This window comes from Parasteatoda tepidariorum, chromosome 9, assembly GCF_043381705.1.
Source record: "Parasteatoda tepidariorum isolate YZ-2023 chromosome 9, CAS_Ptep_4.0, whole genome shotgun sequence".
Taxonomy (NCBI): Eukaryota; Metazoa; Arthropoda; class Arachnida; order Araneae; family Theridiidae; genus Parasteatoda; species Parasteatoda tepidariorum.
In genome coordinates this window covers 30,731,837-30,752,194 of record NC_092212.1, presented here as the reverse complement: position 1 = coordinate 30,752,194, position 20,358 = coordinate 30,731,837, and the positions used below count along the sequence as shown (strand labels likewise).

At 31.2% G+C, this 20,358-nt stretch overlaps 1 protein-coding gene across 1 annotated transcript in view; it reads left to right on the top strand.

Moving 5' to 3' along the window:
* LOC107438318 (uncharacterized) overlaps positions 1-20,358 on the top strand; it is a 120,228-nt gene that overhangs the window by 61,726 nt on the left and 38,144 nt on the right. Inside the window, exon 3 of the mRNA XM_071184923.1 lies at positions 17,920-18,041. Coding sequence (XP_071041024.1) covers positions 17,920-18,041 — 122 coding nt within the window. The remainder of the gene's footprint in view (positions 1-17,919; positions 18,042-20,358) is intronic.

The following is a 20,358-nucleotide window of genomic DNA, read 5'->3' as shown; positions in this document are numbered from 1 at the left end:
CTATTATTCAGTCCATCAAGCAAACAAAACGAAGTTCATTACACTCAATATTTGTACAATAAAGATAGCTCGAAAATTCAAAACCAAAAAAAAGTTCGTTTATCCAATGCCTATAATTTAAATATGGTTTTACGTTTCTTTCAACTGTTAGAGGAATATTATATGGTCACTGCCGTAATTGTTTTTATTAGTAAATATTTGAATGTTGGCTAATTCGAAAACATAAACACAAGAAATTAAATTTTTTTCTTAAAGATGCTTTGTTTGAATTAATATTTTTTCTAGTCCTAGTTATTTCTATAATGGCCTTAATTGGCACTCTATATATTTGATCGATCGCCATCTTAAGACAAATACTACAAGCATAAATTATTTTACCATTGAAAAAGTAAATGTTTTTTTCCCCAACTTGCAATTTATTTGTTTATTACCCATACTACCTTCATCTTTATTCTTCTTTATTGACATTCATTGTACGTTCGCTGTAGATAAGAAAATGAGTCCACTTTTTTATGTAATTGTTACAATTCCAGTTTTTAACTCTATGAAATTACATTTTATTTTTCCATTCTGTATTTTCTTCAAATGAACAATTATCTTATTTACTTTTCATAACTGAATTGATTTTCTCGTACAGAATGTGAATCTAGTTAGTTCAGACGCCAAAGAAACAGAATCTTAAATTTTTTAATTATTCGTTATTTTATTTTTAAATCTCATTTTACGAAAATCATTTGACCATATGAAAAAAAAATCACTATATTGTTCTTTTGTTCCTTTCCACCCCTCAAAAAAAAATTGACACGGTGGTTCGTTTTATCCAAGAAACTTAGTATTATAATATGGTGGTAAATGTTATAAATTTCTTTACAGTTTTATTTTGAAGTTAAATAATTAAGTCTTACATTAATCCAAATTAAGGTTAACACTTGGCGTCTGCCTAGATGTTTATCACACGATTTCGGTGTTTTAAACGACGTTTTCCATGGTTCAAAATTTTTCTTTTTTAACTTGTGTTTCAAATTTTAGCTCTTAAATAATTCAAAATTCGTGGAAGTTGTTGACTGGTTGCTTTATAAGTTTTTCTCGAGTATGACATCTTCCGCTTATCTTCGTTACGAAGCGGCTTATTTCACCATGTTTACATTTCTTATTTATTACATTACTCCCGTTGCTATTTATAAACCATGAAGGTGCAAGGGAGACTGTGAACTCTCAGGATTCATTCTGAAGGCACGTTCTGCTTCTTGTTTAAATGAATGAGGGAAACCGAATAGCTAGCGGGGTGCAAAAATAGACTAATTTCCCAATTGAAAAACATCTGCAATTATTCCCGCTTATGTTTGGGAAGAGGAAATTTAAAAAGCCTGATTTTTGGATTATTGTCTGATTGTGTATGATGTCCACATAAGATTTTTATCGATGTAAACTGTTCTTTTGTATATTTTTCAATTTGAAGTTTGTGATTTTATATTTTTTCTTATGTATTGACTTACGGTCCAACAATAACGAGCTACATTTTTTTTTCTATTTGAACATATATTCTAAAAGCAATGAAACAAGTCACATTTGTGACACTTATATTCTAAAATCAACGAAACAAGCCACATTTGTAACGCTTGTATTCTAAAAGCAATGAAACAAGCCACATTTGTAACGCTTGTATTCTAAAAGCAATGAAACAAGCCACATTTGTAACGCTTATATTCTGAAAGCAATGAAACAAGCCACATTTGTAACGCATATCTATCTACTTCAATGACTGTAGCGCAAATATCTGCCTTCTGTGTTGCAGGCGTAATAAAGCTTCATGACGCACTCTGGGAGAGGTTTATATTTTTTTCCTCCGGACAGGTGAACTGCGCTTCAATTATAACCCCCACTCCTAACAGAATTGCGCTTCTGGTAGGAGTGCGATAATCAAGCAAAGGGTTCAGTATGCAATGAATAGATTCACATTTCCTCTTCCCGTTGATATGTGATTTATAGCAATCAAGCACTATATTGGTGATACGATTCTACCTGGCCAAGAATAAAATTTTGAAACACACTATACCAGTTTATATCAGAATTAAGTTTCAGATATTGGAATCAGGATTAAATTTACAACCGGAATATATGTAATGATAGTATTGAATTTATGTATTACGTGTTTAACCTTTAAAAAAAATCAGTGTTGGTGATACCGGACAAATGTATTCGGGACAATGGTTCTTAACCGTAACAACAAAAGGGCTTTCAACGAATTTAAAAACCTGCCACCTTAATTTTTTTTTAAATTTTAAATATTGTTTTTATTTTAAAATTACAGAAGTAAAGAAAATGCCCTACAGAAAGTAAAGAAAATTTATAATAAAGTATTAGTAAATGAAAATTTCATAATTAATGAATAATGTGGAAAGACTAATTGAAATCCACTACTACAAACCTGCTTCTGGCTAACATTGTGGGCGAGACCGATATCTTGTTAGGAAATATTTTACTTTCATTGCATAATTGAAATAGGAGGATGGTGACAGGGGTTACTTTGAGATGGTGTTCACCAACTCTTCTAGGGGGTGCAAAATGTTAGAAGCACTGTCCGCTAGGTTTTAGGAAACCATTTGTGCAATCTGCTATCGCCGCTTTTTCCGAGGTTGGTTTAAACATCCAGTTACGAACTCAGACTTCACTGGTTCGATTCCAGCCGGTACCAAGACGTATCTGTCGCTGCTGATAACGGCCCGTTTATTAAAATCGGATTTGCGGCTACAAATTTTAATTATATTCCTAAATTTGTCTTTTAAAATGTGGCGTTTTCTGGCTTTGGCATCATGATTCTGAGTACTACTCACCCAAATACTGCAAATCAACTTTCAAGTAAATCTACTGAAAGGAGCTTTTTAGTGTTTGTATATCACTTTATGTACCGGTATCACTCTATGTACCGCTAGCACTCTTCGTATATCACCAGTATTTAGGGCAATCTTTTCTCAGATAAGTACATAAATAAGCCTAGCAACCATATTATCGATGAAGAAATTTAAAAATTCATTAGCAAATTAATTTAAATTAATGAAATATGATAAAATTTTCCTTGAACAATGGCTTATTTTACTAAATTTTCTCTAAACACCGCAGAAAAATTTTTGTCAGAGTATTTTTAAAATTTGAGATTTAGCAGTTCCACGTAGCACGCTCATGTATGTATGTTCTACGTTGCGCAGTTTATACCGGGCAATCTTAATTGAGCTTGCGCAGAATATACGTATGTGAACTTAAAATATACGAGTTGCTTAAATGTTATTCATATTTGCAATGAAACAACTCGCATAATTTCTTTTATCGCAGTTCGCATGGCTTGTTTCTCCTTTTCTAGATTATGTGTAAAGTAAAATAATTTAAATCTGATATTAGTCAAAAAAATATCCGAGGAGACGAATATATTAATGAGGTTGAATATTTATTATTTTCACCTATTACTTTTTCATTTGCTAATAATACTGCAGTAAAAGCTAATTTAAAAAAAATCTCGGAGTAATATAAGTGAATCTTAAGAAACTGACGCGCGCGGACAAGTACTCGAAAAGAATCTTAAAGAGTTCTGTTTCTGCCTTGTCATCGATTGCCTTTTTTTTTTCCTTCTGTGTCTAGCTTTATCGAACCGTGCTTTGGAAATGACCTTGTACTTCTTTTATTTTTTATAAATCTCTCTTAGTAATTACATATAATGACGATGATGGCGGTAAATTAGTCTGCCAACTTCGTCCTCTGGTTTCCTCGTAATATAATTTAGTCGAAGGAAGAAGTGCACAACTATATTGAAAATATGTTGCAAAATACTTCTGTGAAATTTAAAAGTTTTACGATTTAAAAAAAAATAATCGCGTTTAAAATTAATCTTTAATTTTATTCTGTAAATGTATGAAATTTACGTGTGGAGAATAAAGAGTAAATGAAAAGATTTTCCCTTAATGTCCTGAAATCATATCCCCGTTATTCTTCCAAATTTTTGTTTGTCATTTACAAAAGCAAATTTATTAAACTGTAACTTAAATTTTGAAGTAAGAGGAATTTGATTTTTCCTGACTTGTTTCTTACTAAAAGTTTAGATCTACTATAATTCCTAACTTTTTAGTTACAATATTTCAAATAATAAATGACTTAAAAGTACAGTTCATATATTACAGTTATTATATGCTTATTTTTCAAGCGTAGCATGCTGACAAACTTTATGGCTTGCATTCTTAAATATATTTTTTTTAAGAATTGTAATTTATTAAATTGCTGGATGACGTAATATGTTGTACCAGGCGATTTTATTATAAATATTACACGCAGTTTGGTTAAACGTTATCAAGACTCTTCAGTACTCAATAGTTTGAAAACACGCCTAAAGAAACATTTTTAAAAATTTCTCATAAACCAGTTACACTGTCACTTCACTGATAACTTTACTATAAGAATGTAATTATAAACTATTACTTGTTTTATTGCTATTCTTTTTTTCAATACAACGTAAGATAGTAGTGATAGTTAAATGATAAGATACACGTCTGAAACAGTGACATTTGGTGTAAATGGTCATATGCCTTATTACTTGAAAAATGCTCTAATCAACTCGTGATCATTCCTTTATTCCATTGGTAACTAAACATGATATTTCAAGCAGTCTACATATAAAAAGTGGCGTTTTTTGCAGTTATCAGTTAATTCAATTCTTTGAAACCTTCAATATGCTGGTTAATAGAAACCTTAGATCTTGCACATGTAGCTCAGAAATTACAACAGATGTTCATTTATTTATTTTTACAAATTTGCATTTGCGGAAGCATGCATCACGAATTTTTTGCCGTCCGCTTTGCATCTGCGATTTTATTAACGGCGTGTCAACAAACTTATTGCGGAGTTAAATCTTTTCGCATGTTCGCCGTATTTTAATACTCAATCCATCAAAATTTCACACGGAGTAAGAGGGAGCATATCTTATTTTTGACTACCGAGCTCGTGGGATGAACCAACTAAATCTTTTTCATCTTGTAATCGTGTAAACATTTTAAAATTCAGCATAGTTTTTTTCTTTAAATTTTGTTGAATACGTTTCTAACTTTATAAGTGTAGTCGTTTTTTCCCCCCACCTTGTTAGAAAATTCCATAAATTTATTTTCCAACCTTTTATTTATTTATTCTAGACCTTGAAGTCGACTTTTTCAAACTTAGTTAAAAAGTACTTTTTTAAATGATTCATCGAAAAGTACTTTTTTAAATGATTCATCCATCACCCCACTCCTCAAGTTGACAAAATATTTATGTAGTTTCATATGTATTTAATAATAAAAAAAGGTAAAAATGTGTATCTGCGTCATTTAACTAGTTAACAAAGGGGCGCCGCAGCCTGATCGCTGCGCTCACAATCCGGGTTCGCTTATTGGGTACTGAGTATGTTACACAAGGCGCCCGGTGGCTGTGCTGTAGCGCTTCGCGCTGTCGTGCCACAGGTCCCTGGTTCGATCCTCAGCCGGGCAAGGTTGACTCAGCCTTTCATCCCTTCAGTGGGTCGATAAATGAGTACCAAGCATGCTTGGGAACTCATTGGTTCCATCACTGGGGGTTCCGCGTTCGGCTGACCACCTGACCGGAACATCTGCTCCTGCACCCCAGAGCCCAAGGTGAAGAAAATTGAGATGGGCACAGTAGGCCTTGGCCCTCTATGGGCTGTCGCGCCGCTGAGTTTAGTTTAGTATGTTACACAAACTTTTCATGAACTCTTATTTTATTTATTTTTTAAGTATTGAAAATATGCCACATGTAACTCCTATGAAACCTTTAATTTACATGCATTTCAATAAGACTTGGAAATTTCACTTTAAGGTATCCGACTAGTTTCGACAATTTTTTAAATATTAATATAAAATTTTAAAAAATAATAGTTTATTAAAAGATAATTATTAATATTTTTAAAGGGTCATTTTTAGTAAAAAAATAAAGCATTTTTTTAATATACGCTAAGCACAATAAAAAAAAATTCTATCTCTTAAAACCAAAAATCTTTTGAAAGGCTATCAACCATGTTTTGAACTAATAAAAAGCAAGTGTATATACTACTGAGATAGGGATCAATGTAGTTAAGTGAATAAATTTTTTTTTTTTAAATTTCCGTACTCATCTTTGCGAAAAAACATGGATAAAAAAATGAAATTCTAATTTTTTCTCTGATCCTGTAGTTCAAAACATGAGCACTATAATCAAAATGACTCATAAAAAATTGTAGATAATTATTTTAAAAACATAATGAGATCGTGTTTATGGTGTGAAATGAGAAAAAAATTCTGATTATGAGATAAACGCATTTAAAGACTTTAAATAATTAATCTATCCACTGTATCACCTTTCACAAAAACTGCTTTAATTTTATAAATAATTGTTGTACAAGCAAAAGTATTTTTAGAAAGCTAAAAGTGCAAGGATTCTAAACTTTTAATACTAATTTTCGAAATTTTTTCCCAAAATCATGTTTGTGCACTAGTTTTAGAAATAATTCGTAGAATTTTCCTGTTTACGCAATTCTAAATTTCTGTGTCGATCTGGTGACACAATAGTTCTGAATCTTTAATTTCATCATAAACTCGTAGAAAGTATGGGGGTAAAAAACTTGGGGGATCGATTACATTCCATGCTTAAATTTTTTATATACTTCCAATACAATTTATTTCGTAAACTAGGAATGTTAAATAATGTCCCTAGAACACAATTAGAACCTGTCATTCCACCCTGTTATAAAAACTCTTACAATTTGGATTGATTCCGAAAGAAAAACATTGTGTAGACACACGAGGAGCATGCTATTTCCTGACAAGGTGTTAAAAACTTGCGTAATATTTCAACGGCCCCTCTTAAAAAAACGCTAAATTTAACACAGTTGAGTATAATTTGTAATAGTTAACACATTTAAACATTTTTTCTTTACTTTTTTGGTAAACCAATTTTTAGTTCATGACTAATAACAATAAACCGCTACCTGAACTCAACATCTCATCCTTTTACTGGCAGACACCTTTTCCTTATTAGAAAGTGACGTTAAACCATACCTTTTCCTTTCTAAGCTTCGTTAAATATCGATTTCGAGGACAAGGTAAGAGAATTTTTAGCTGCCATAGACAGAAACTCTCCATTTTCTTCACTTCAGTTTAGTCTGAGTGATTGTTCTATTGGAATCGTTTGCATCGATGCACGCTATCATTAGTTAACCAAGTGAAAATTCTCATTAATGTTTTCTTTCTTGGTGTTAATTGAAAGTTTTCTTGTTGTGTAAATCAAAACCATTTTTATTGAAAAAGTGACCTGCCACCGTTTTCATTTCACTCTTTTTTATTGCCTAATTATTTTTTATTTAGCGTGAGTAGAAAGTTCAATGACAGAATTTTTAGTTTAAAAATACCGTTAATGAAGTAGTTCAGTAATTGTTTGCGTTATCAATTAAGAAAAAGTGTTTTATGAATGAAACAATTAGAGCCAAATATAAAAATAGCCAATTAATTTTAAAAATAGAAGGATTCTGTTCTTATGTTTCTTATTTTAGATTTATTTAATTTTATGATAAATTAAAAAAGGACTAACCTGTTATTTAAACTTTTATGATCGTTTGTTTCAATTTTATTGTAGTCTTGATTTAGCATAATATTGAATTAGATTGGTGTCCTGCGAAAACCTCTGTTAAGCTTATTGGTTAAAAATACACTTGTGATTATTGTGTTTGAAATTTTATGAATAAGAAATCATGTTAATTAGATACAAAATTGTATCGAAAAGTATAGATCATGTTTTTTTTCTTAATTTATTTTATAAATTTTTCGGTGTTATTTCTATATGGCCTGTTTCCCCATTTTCTTGAAGACAATTTAAGTACCGCAATAAAAACAATTTGTGAGCTTGTGGATATTTAGTAAATTTTATTGTTTACTTAGCTACTTAAACTTTAAATAGAAAGCTTTTTAAAATTTTTATATCTTGAGAAAAGTGCATAGCGTGCAAAATAATGCACTTTATAGTACACTCCAAAAGCATTTTTTTAAAACTTAGTTTTCATATAATTTAATAACTTATTGTTCCTTAGTGTTATGAGAAAAATATCGATTTGTTTTAAGTAAAAACAAAGATCATGTAATTTTTTTTAATTAAAAAATATATTATGTTGCTCTCACCCAGTTTTTTCTCTTCGCAAATTTAATTATGTTCTCAAATTTCTCTGTTGTAAAATTTATTTTTACTGTATAATGTATATAAACTTATCTTTAATTTTTTAAATAAATCCTTGAACTACACTTGTTTCTGAATTAGTGCCTACAGGTTTTGAATTTTTATTCAATGTATGAATGATTTCTAGTTTTTTTTTTAAATTAATTAAATTAGATTTAAAAGAAATAATAAAATTTCTTGTGCTAATAATAGTTTTTTCCAATTTTCGATTGCAGTAGCGTGCGGAGAAAAAGGCAAAGGAGGTCTCCAATCGACGATTAATGGGCACTAAAACTTTAAATCTTTTGCTACTTTTATTAGAAAATAAATATTTTAGCACCAAAATATTAAACTAAACAAAATATTTTAAGACAGTAAAATATGGTTTTCAAGCGAATTTAATTATAAATCTTTAAATCATTACAATTCAAAATGTTCTTTGCATTTCAAAAAAAATATTAAGAATGTTTTTTTTTTCTTTCTTTTTTTTTGAAATAATAAATATTTGAATAATTACCTTCATTACGTAAAATTAAATAATTTTTTTTAAATGAAATTAGTTTTTTTCCCTTCCTTACAGTGATTATATATTACCTTTACAGGGCAAGTAATCGAGGTGTTTGCCCCTGTGAATTAAACACCCTTGCTCACCACTGGGAAAAAGGGTTCACGTTTTGGCCACTCACAAGGCCTCATTTGTCCCCTGGGCTGCATATTGTACACTCTTAATCTACTCTCTCATTTACCAATTACCTACGTTATCATTATTCGTATTTCAAATCCATTGCCATATCACAGATTTTCCCCCATCGGCATTCGATGTGTTATCGTTTATGGTAGACCACATTCTGACTGGCCACCTTCAAATTAGATATTCTTTTAATTGCATCATACGTCGACTAGAGTGAGTTAAACGATCATTACCTGTCACGGTGACTTGCGATATATCGTCTGAAATAGTGGCCATTATGTGGGCAATTACGTTGATATCCTTTCAGATGGGGTAGAATACTTGCCCATGTGTTTAATTGAGATGTCGTGGAATTTCTTGCTGTAATTGCGGCTTCTTTAAATAATCCGAATGTTCTTATGTGTGTCATTAAGACAAAAGTTTCTTCACTCGGCTGAATTTTGTCTTTCTCCACGCTTCAAGATCATTGCAGATGTTACACAATGTTTATTTTCGTCCTTGGAAAAGGAGCGAAGGGTCCTCTTCCCGTTCTCAGTGAAACCAATTGATTGTTCTAAAAATTGGACCACTCTAATGCTGAGAGCTGTAAATTGTATGGTTCGTTTAAACTAGATGTTTTTACACTGTTGATATTTTAGTGGCTCGCCGATTGCATACAGTTCAAAATGAAAATTCGAAACGGAAATTAAAAATGCTGTAGAATGACTATTTAAGTTAATTAGTATTCCATCAGTTAAGGCTGCTTATAAAAAGACTAATTGATCTGTGTAGTGTATAAACAAAACACTAAACTGGCTAATTTGGTCTAAGTACATAAAATTGAAAACACGAATTTGTATGACAGATCAATATTTGGATACTTTGGTGATTTAACTACAAATATTTCGCGTGATATTGATGCTTTAGTTAACGAAATCAATATCATGCCTTACATTAAATTGAAATGGCATTCATCCCTTTCGGAATGTCAGTATTTTTTTTAATTCACCATTGTACTCTAGATCTCAGTTTAATCATTCTGTCTATTTCAGACTATATTAAAAGAAAAAAAAGAGGATAAAATAGATTGATTTTTCTTAAATTATCTTAACGAAATATTTTTATGTTATTTATCTTTATTTACATCTTATTTTGTGAATTAAAAGCTGAAGTAACTATCTGGAATAACTAAAAGCTGAAGTAATTAATGTATGTATATAAATAATTGGACTTAATTGTGACAATTTTGGGATAAAAAATCACTAATTACCCATTCTCACACTTGTTTCTAAGGGGACGATTCCCGCTCTCTAGTAAGTTTTGACTTGTAACCGAATTTTCTGGCCTTTTTATAAAATTTTTTTTAGAATGATGTTACTAATTTTTGTTAATTTTTTTTTTTTCGAAAGTGAATCTGAATGATTTCAAATTTTAAATTAGTAGCTACATTTTTGTTTAAGTCTTGCTTGTTTGTCCTAAACTCTACAGTTTAATTCTAATCAATTTCTGGTAAAAATTGGTTTTGTAGTTAAATAAAAACGCGGTACAAATTGTTTTAAATGGAAATATCTGAAATCCGTGACAGATTAAAGTTTTTTTTGGTTTTTTGATAAACGCAATTTTTTGAAAACTCAATAACACAAACTAGACCTCACTACCTGCGAGTTTTCCCAGACTCAAGGGATGAGGATTGAGTAATTGAGTTTAATATTTAAAATGCTTCTTTTAGAAAGACATTTTAAGTTAAGAATTTTAATGCCTATTTGTATGTATTAAGATACTTGACTGTTACTTTTTAGACTGAATTTATTTAACGGCATAGAATTTGTTTGTTTTTAGCTTTATTATAATTTTGTTTCTGGAACTTTCCTTGTCATTATTTTTTTCATGTGACCAACAGAATTTCTTTCCTTATTTTTCGAAGTGGGGTGAACACAAATATCACTTCGGTGTTCTTAACTTGAAAAGCAATGAGAAGTCGAGCTTAAAGCAATTTTGTGTTCCTATCTATTTTTATTTACTCAAGTTCCCATTCTGTCTATCACTGATAAACTGTCTGGGGCAGAATTGGTTTTTTAGAGCATTTCAATCGATTGGAAAAAGTTCTTCGCAGTCAAGAATAGAAATATATATTCGTTATATATAAAGTTAAATACAGACGAAGAATTATATATTTTTATGACTTCAAGCTAAATAAGATTTTCTTCTCAAAATTACCCGTTGTTTATTAGAAATTTTTATCGTTTTCGTCGACCTGTAGTTTTACTATGGAATGGTTGGTTAGCTTTTGCGAGAATTTAATGAGTCGATGCCATTGAGAAGTAAATTCCAGACGCTTATTTTAAAAACAATACAAACTTCTGAAGATGCACGACAAGCCGTTTTTCGATTAGGAAGTTTAATTGACCGTTTCTGAGCATGGCTTTTTTTTGTACCACTTTTACTCACTTTGTGTTTACTAATTTGCGGTTTTCTTCTTTTGTCTCACATTTGTTTCCGTCGCAATTGCTTCATTCAATTGGTAATTTAAATCCTGTTCCTAGTTTTTCGTTCTAAAATTGGTTCATAGTTCGTTAAGTAGTACCATGAAAGCTTCATTATTTTTCTTCTTTGGAACGATTTGTTTTTGTCCTTGCCAGGTATTTGTGGGATAGTGTTTTATTATTAGAATCATTGATTTTTTTCTGCCATGTATGAGCAAGGAATAAATTTGCATAGCAATTCTATAATTTTTTTTAATGCGTTTATTTGAATGTCTTCAGTTCATCAGTTAACTGAAGTAAAAAGAGCTCTTAATAAAACTTTCTGTTTTAATTTATCTATGCGAATATATTATTTTCTTTCAGAAATCGATTTTGATAACATTTGTGAGAAGAATTATAGAAATAAGAAATAAAAATTCCTGCTTTCTTTTATTGATTTCACTTTTCTTATATTTATTACCTTTGCAACAGCGTTCTTTATATGGTAATTAAAATCTTGCTGCTAGTATTTTTTTAAATTGGTTTAAATTTCTTTCTAAAATTAGTTTTAGAGTTCGCGAAGTAGTACCAAGAGAGCTTCTTTATTTCTTTGAAACAATTTCTTATTTTTGTCATTGTTAAGTATCTGTAATTGTGATTTAGTTTTTCATCTTCTGTTCCGATTTGTGCATTAGTGGGATAGTGCTTTATTACTTAAATTATGCATTTCTGATATGTATGAGTAAGGAATAAATTTGCATATCAATTAAATTTTTTCTAACAATCGTGGTTTTTTCTGATCTATTTCAACTTTTTTACAGTATTAATTTTATAATTAGAATCCTGTTAGTAGAATTCCTTAAATTAGTTTAGAGATTCATAAGAAGTAACAAGAAATCATAGCTATTTTTTTGACCTATCTCTTTTTGTTTTCACCTGGTATATGTAATGATTTTTTCTCAACTTTAACACCAACTTGAATTGTGGGATTTCAAGGCTGTTTATTTATTAAAAGAGGTTTAATATTTTTATTCTAGATTTCTGCATCGCATGTAACATAATTAATATAGGTATAAAATCAATTCTAAATGTTTCTTTAATAGTAGTTTCTAATACTCGCAATTTCATTCGTAACAGATCATAATGAAGCTGTTTGTTTAAATTTATTAGTACGAATTTATTGGTTCTTCAGAATTCAATATCGATTACATTGGAGGGACGAATTTCGAAAGGAGAAAGAAAAGTTTGAAAGTTTCCTTGAAAAAAAAGGTGTTCCTACAATTGTGGTTTTCTTCCTGCAGCACCACTTCGATTTTTTCTATTTGTTCCCATCGCAACAGCATATATTGAATTGGCAATTTAAATTTGCTCCTACGTTTTCGTTCTTAAATTGGTTTAAAGTTCGATAAGTAGTAAAAAGAAATGTTCGCTTTTTATTTGGAGCAGTTTCTTGTTTTTGTTCTTGCCAGGTATTTGTAATAGCTTATATTTTAACTTTTGTACCAATTTGCCTTCTGTGGGATTACAGGCTTTATTAACATGGTACCTAGCGTTTTTAAAAAGTGCTTAAAGGTACTTTTTTCATTGGGCGTTTTTAAGAAGTGCTTAATTTTCCCTTTCTTTACCATATCAATTTTTGCCTCGAATTACGCAAAAAGCGTGTTTTCCACATTGTTCTATTCAACGTTTTCATAATTCATTCCACCACAATCTATTTCGTACCATCGGTCTGTAGCGTATGAAAGCGCCAATCATTTTATGAAATACTTGCGGGTTCGTATACTGAGCTGGATTCGGTGGGAAGGATTCAAGCATTCTCATGAGCAACTCTGCTGCATTTTGCAAGAGAAATAATATTTTTAATTAATTATTAAATTAATTATTTATAATTTTGAATAATTTTTTTTACATAATTGTGTAAACTAATTATAAATTTAAAAAATTGAAAGATTCACTCAGTATTGAATGTATTTAAAATTGTGAAATTGTTTTTATGGTGGCTAATTTAATCACGAAACGAATTCTTTGTCAGAAACTAGTTATTTTATTATGATCATGTAACTTAGAAAACTATTTTGCATTTTGTTAACATATATATTTGAAGAACTTTCAACAATATAAAGGGAAAAAATTATTAGTGCGCATATCCTAATTATAATATTTTTTAAAGTGCTTAAAAATATTTTTTGAGTACTTAAAAGATGCTTATTTTTTGCTGAAAAATTTGACTACGCACCCTGACAGGGTGCGTAGAGTTTTTAAAAAGTGCTTAAAGGTGCTTATTTTCGATTTTCGTTTTATAAAAGCCCTTAAAGGTGCTTTTTTTTATTGGGTGTTTTTAAAAAGTGCTTCATTTTCCCTTTTTAAAAATGAGATTTTTCTTTTACTATGTTGATGTTCGTTTCGAATTCTGCTAAAAGACGCAGTTCACATTGTTCTATTCAACGTTTTCACAATTTATTCACACCCAATCTATTTCAGCGTGTTGTCAGTCCGTAGCGTATAAAAACGCCATTCGTTTTACATTATTCAAAATTTCATGATTTTTGACATTTGTCAAAAACAATGCCAAAAGTTTTTATTTTATACATGACGGTTAAAACAAGATAAATTTTCTAAACTTGCCTAATTATGATATTTTTTTAAAGTGCTCAAAAATATTTTTTGAGTGCTTAAAAGGTGCTTATTTTTTGTTAAATAATCTGACTACGCACCCCGTTTGTGTAAGCCATAAAGTTTCAATTGCTGAAAAAAAATCAAAATATCAATCATAGAAAATTATTGAAAGAAAACTTCCCGATTGCGCGTAATCCTAAGTTATCCTCTCATAGCTTGTTTTCATTTTGATATGTTAAAAATTTTCTTTTCAGTATTTGCAACTTCACGGCTTACTCTAGATTTGTCTAATCCACTTTTTCTATAAATTTTAAATTAGTATTGGGGTAAAAGAGTATTTGCGATGAGAATTTTCTCCCGCGGTATAACGTCCTCTAAACGGATGGACGCGTAACTAATCATGAATAAAATTCTTTTAAATCTCTTTTGTTTACATCAACGGAATTTATTGATCGTTATTTCGAGTCCAATCTGACAAGGTGATTGATTTTTCGTTCTTCCACACTGACCGCGCGAATAAACGTGTCAAGGTTATAATTGACTACAATAACCAGCATCAACGAGCACCCAGCTTTCGAATAAATAATAAATAGATCCTTTAATTTAGTTTTATTTTTTTTTCTCCAACCAAATATGTAAATGTGATTAGATTTTTTGACCAGTAAAATTGCTCAACATAACGATGTCATATAATCGTTATTTAGTCAACTTAGTTTGCGGAAATTTTATACAAAAATAAAATTTATAAACGGAATTGATTTGCTGTAAAATATGAGTATTTTTTAAATGAGAAGGTCTCAAAATAGAGAAGAAAAAAAGCTTTATGCATTTAACACCCTTTGACGCAGATGAACACCGGTACTCCTGTTATATAGCTTTTTTCTGACGCTATAATTATTTGTATTACCAATTAAAAATATATATTTTTTAGATATAAAAACAGCTTAATAGTTACTAAAAAATCTGTTAGATTAGATTTTAGTGCAAATAAAATTCTGATAAAGTTCAAAAAAGTAGTTTAAACAAATTTTTTTTTTCTAGTCCTTATTCAAAAATTTACCAAAGTTTGATTTTGTAAAGTAAAGAAATTTCAACTATGTATAAGTAATAAGTATTTTTCTTAGATCGTAAGTGCAAATTTGAAAAATTATTGATCGGCAGAAAAAGACACCAGTGTTTCCTAACCATAAATTATTAACACGTTGAATGCCATGGGGGTCACCGGTGACCGGCACTGAATTTGTTAGTAGCGCCCGGGGTCACCAGTGACCGGCGAAACCAAGATTATTAGAAACACATAATTCGAGTAAATTTTTTATGCTTTTAATTTTTTTATATTGTTACTGAGCCGCGATTCCTCAGGGGATAGACCGTTCGCCATCCAATTAGGCGAACCGGGTCCGAATCCCAGTCGATACGAATTCCGCATCCGGCTTGCATCGACCACAGTGCTGGCGTGAAATAGCCTCAGTGGTAGACGGATCATGGGTTAGTCTCCTTGCCGTCAGGCTAACCGTGGGAGGTTCTCGTGGTCTTCTCTGTGTAACGCAAATGCGGGTTAGCTCCATCAGAAAGTCCTCCACGAAGGCAAATTTCCTCCCAAAACTCGATCCAGGANTAAAATGCTCACTAGTATATTTTTCACTTATTTTGACCTGAATTAATACTAATGGAAAAAATTATGAAAAATAGGCTTAATAAAAATTTCGCGCCAAAGGGTTAACGCATCAGATGTGTGTGGATGCCCAGGGCTTGTGCCTCTAAAAATGCTCTTAAAATGAGAAGTGTCATGACTGGAATACGACATTTTCTCCAAGGAAAGAAAAAGGAATGATAGAAAAATGTATCAATATTAAAAAATGCCGCCGCTGTTTTGGGCTTTCAACTTTCCGTTACATTTTGTTTTGCTGAGCAGAAACTATATGACTTCGATATTTGAAATTACAATCCTGTATAGAAAAATGTACGGAGAATACTATGGAACTAGTTGATATGTGATTATTAGTTTTGAGAATTGTTAACTGTTGAACTTGTCGTAAAAAATACCGTGCGGGTCGCTCTGCAGAATACAGAAATGCAACTAGAGTTGAAATTTGGTGTGATGAAAGTGAAATTTTTATTTATGAAAAGTTCTTTTTATTTGTGAATTTTACATTTTGTTAAACACTAAGACTTAGTCCGATTCCTCAGGGGATAGAGCGTTCGCCTTCCAATGAGGCGAACCGGGTCCGAATCCCAGTCGATATGAATTCCGCATCCGGCTTGCACCGGCCATAATGCTGAGGTGAAATATCCTCAGTGGTAGACGGATCATGGGTTAGTCCCCTTGCCGTCAGACTGGGTGGTTCTAGTAGTCTTCCTATCCATGTAAGGCAAATTTCTCCCAATACTCGATCCAGGAGTTCCCTTGTCTTCTGGATTGGGTTTAAAATTACAAGACTACGGAATTGAACATTAGTAGTCGTAAACCCATAAAATTGGGTCGGCCGTTCAACGACGGTTATTAAAAAAATAAAATAAAAAAAACACTAAGACTTGAAATTACAAAAGTGGCAAGACGTCTCAAAACTTTTCCCGTTCGACCCCCTCTCTGCATGCCACAATTTTGGTTCTTATAAAGCAATATTAAAATATGCGACAGTATATTTTAAAACTTTGGTTGCGAGAAAATTAAATGTCAAGACAAGTCGTTAATTAAATGTCCTTAAGGCATTATTTCATTTCTATGACAGCCAACCGTCAAATTCGAAATGAATAGTACAATTGCATTTTGCAATGTTACAAAACGTTATTCTGTGGCAATTTTTGATTGGATTAAGCATTTTTGTTCGAAAGCCATTAAAAATTAAGAGTTCTATTCTTAAAGAAATTTAGAACCCATTTAACTATAAGTAAATTTAATGGTTAAGTGCACACTATAGGAAGGTCGTATGCTAATGGTATTATTTGAAAAAAAGCTTCTACGTTTCCTCGTTTATTGAATATTTTTCGTTGTTTTAGATTTTTTTTCCTGCTACGCTTTTATAAAAACAATTTTTAAAATACATGCATGCATGGCTCGAAATTTCTATTTTTTTACATATTAACACATTATTACATCACATCCGTCTTTTAGAACTGTTCTAAAGTCGTTGTAAGCTCACAATAATTAATTTTTTAACGTTAATTTTACGTAAATTAAGTTATTTCTTTTAAAATTTATCAATGAAAGCGCTTATTCTTATTATTAAGAATTTATGAAACCTATCTTTAATTAAATGTTTGTCTCAAGGGTAATTTTTTTTAATAATCTTACATATTAGTTTTTGGTTGTTTTTCAATCATTTTTCAGAACATTTTCTTTTTATCAGCTTTGAACAGTCGATCCATTTTAGATTAGTGCTAATAATTAAATTTAAATATTTAATATTAATTAAATAAATAATTAAATATAAATATTATTAACTCATTTGCTTTGGGATTTTGAACCCACTCATAAACCAAGGAAACTACTGGATCAAACTTTGGAACAATTTCGCCATTTTGGAGGATTTTTTTTGAGTTAAAACTAACCCGCATTTGTTAAGTAGAAGAAAATCCACCAAAATTCTCTCACGGTTAGCCCAAAGGCAAGGCGACTAACCCATGATTCATCTATCGCTGGGGATATTTTTCTTCAGCATTGTGGGGCCCATTTTTTTCAGCAGCGAATGGGAAGCAGTATAGGAATTGATCAGCAATCTCTGTTAATCGAATCTGGGTCGCAATTTCTACGTAATTTAATAATAAGATTCAAAATAATAAATTGGATTTAGAATTTAATGTAATTTTATCATGTGGTCTGTTTATTGTGACGGTATATAATGCTATTTTTTGTGCTTATTATGAAAATAAATTTTAATATTGAGATTAAAAAACTTATTTAATTGTCTTCTCGGTTTAGAAATTTTATAAATATCTTCCATTTTTCTTGTATAGGTCACTCATCGAACAACTGGACAAGTGATGGTGTTGAAGATGAACACCTCCCTGAGTAATCGAGCGAACATGCTGCGCGAAGTACAACTGATGAATCGCCTGTCTCACGAAAACATCCTCAGGTATGCTATCGTTTGCATTCGTGCTATTTCTGTTATAAAATAAAATCGTTCTTATCGTTTTACCTATTTCGTTTCAATCTTTTAAATTTCAATTCTTATCGTTTTCATTTTGATCAATATCATTAATCGAGCGAACATGCTACGCGAAGTACAACTGATGAATCGCCTGTCTCACGAAAACATTCTCAGGTATGCTATCGTCGTTTGCTTTCGTGCTATTTCTGTTATAAAATAAAATCGTTCTTATCGTTTTATCTATTTCGTTTCAATCTTTTAAATTTCAATTCTTATCGTTTTCATGTTGTTCAATATCATTAATCGAGCGAACAAGCTACGCGAAGTACAACGGACGAATCGTCTGTCACGAAAACGTAAAAGTACGTTATCATTTGCTTTCATGCTATTTGTGTTAAAAAATATTCTTTTCCCTTTGCATCGATGACTTGTCTATTTCGTTTCAATCTTTTGAACTTCGAATTCTTTCAGTTTTTAATTTTGTTCGTATATTATCCTTTCTTTTGGCTCAGCCATTGCATCTTCGTCACATTTTCCGTTGTCTGGTTCATGGTGCTCGTGACACGGGTTGTGCACACATCGACCTTGTACACCGAACAAATTTATTAACCCAGTCGGCTTCACCCCCATTAAGCTAACACTGCGTGTCCAAGTTTATTCCCTCCTTTTATTGACGCAATGCCACCCTTTCAAATCACGCAATTTCGCTGCAAACGGTCGAGCTGGCAGCACGTGTCCGTGGAATTCATTAGGCTTTTGTTGGCTGGAAAATTATTTTATGATTAGACGATTTGCTAATTTTCTATCACACAGTTATTAATATTTTTGTCAACAGAAAGTATTTATATATTTTTTGTGAAATTTATTGAAGACTGTTTAGAAAACGTTGCGCATTGAGGTATAACTCATTTTTAATTGACCTGAACGCATTAAAAACGCAAAAGTAGAGAAACCTTTCATGGTGCGAAGGGTTTTTAAAAAGTGCTTAAAGGTGCTTATTTTCCCTTTTCAAAAATGAGTTTTTTTTTTCTTTGCCATGTCGATTTTCGCCACGTATTACGCAAAAGCGTGCTTTTCACATTGTTCCATTCAACGTTTTCACAATTCCTTTCGGCGTACAGTCGGTCCATAGCGTATGAAAGCGCCAATCATTTTAAATGTTTCATGAAAATACTTGGGAGTCCGTATGTGCTTCTACTGAGCGGGGTTCGGTGAGATTATTGCTTTCTCATGTGCAACTCTGCTGCATTTTGCAACACTCTCTATTTCAGACTTCCTTTTCCACCCTCTGATATCAAACTTAAAAATCTCTTCATCATTTTATAACTGCTAATATAATCAAGAAAAGAGTTCTTTGTCAGGAACTAGTTTTTTCTCTCGTGATCATCTAAAGTCTTTGAAAATGATTTTGCATTTTGTTAATGTATATAGTGCTTAAAAATATTTTTTGAGTGCTTAAAAAGTACTTAAAAGGAGCTTATTTTTTGTTGAAAGCTTTTGCTACTCACCCTGCCTTGCCTCTTCAATATTTCGATTTTATTTGAAAATTAAGAAAGTGTTTACTACACAATAAACAGATTATTCTGTCACATGCTCTGCAGAGATGTGTGGCTTATTATGGAAAGTGAATATGGATCTAGATGGGGTAAATTGACTGAGACTGTCTTGGCCGGTAAACCGCTGTAGTGCCTATGAAGAAAAAGAATAATCTGTACTAGTGGGCTGCTCCCCCTGCTCGCTAACCCACAAAAATTGCTACGCAATCTTATATGGTTTGCTTCGCAAACCAAGCTTGCTTCGCTCGCTACTAACTTAGGTACATTGCAAATGCACAAAACTCTAAGAATTCAAAACAACCATTCAAATCCATGTAACAACTTTTTTTTTTAAAAAAAAATTACATCTTTTTAGTAAATACTAAGTCATTAAAATAAATTTGAATTCAAATAAATGACATGTAATACGTTAAGCCTGGTAGAAATGTGCTATTGTATAAAATCTTAAGATAAAATTTCTAAAACTTACATCTCTTTAAAAAGGTTAAAATTTTGGCTATAATTGGGTATAATATAAAAAAAACACAACTGCTTCTACTTAGTAGGAATAACATTTACCATGACGCAATGCTAAATTCTATGCCACTATCCACATAAATGCCACTATCCACATAAATCAATTATTAATCAAAAATCGAATATCAATTACTTTTCTTTATAATGCAATAAAATCTGGCGAGCAGCTATTTAAACGATCAAACACTTCGTTTGTTTATTTGTGGCTTGAAGTTAGGCTCGCAGAAAAT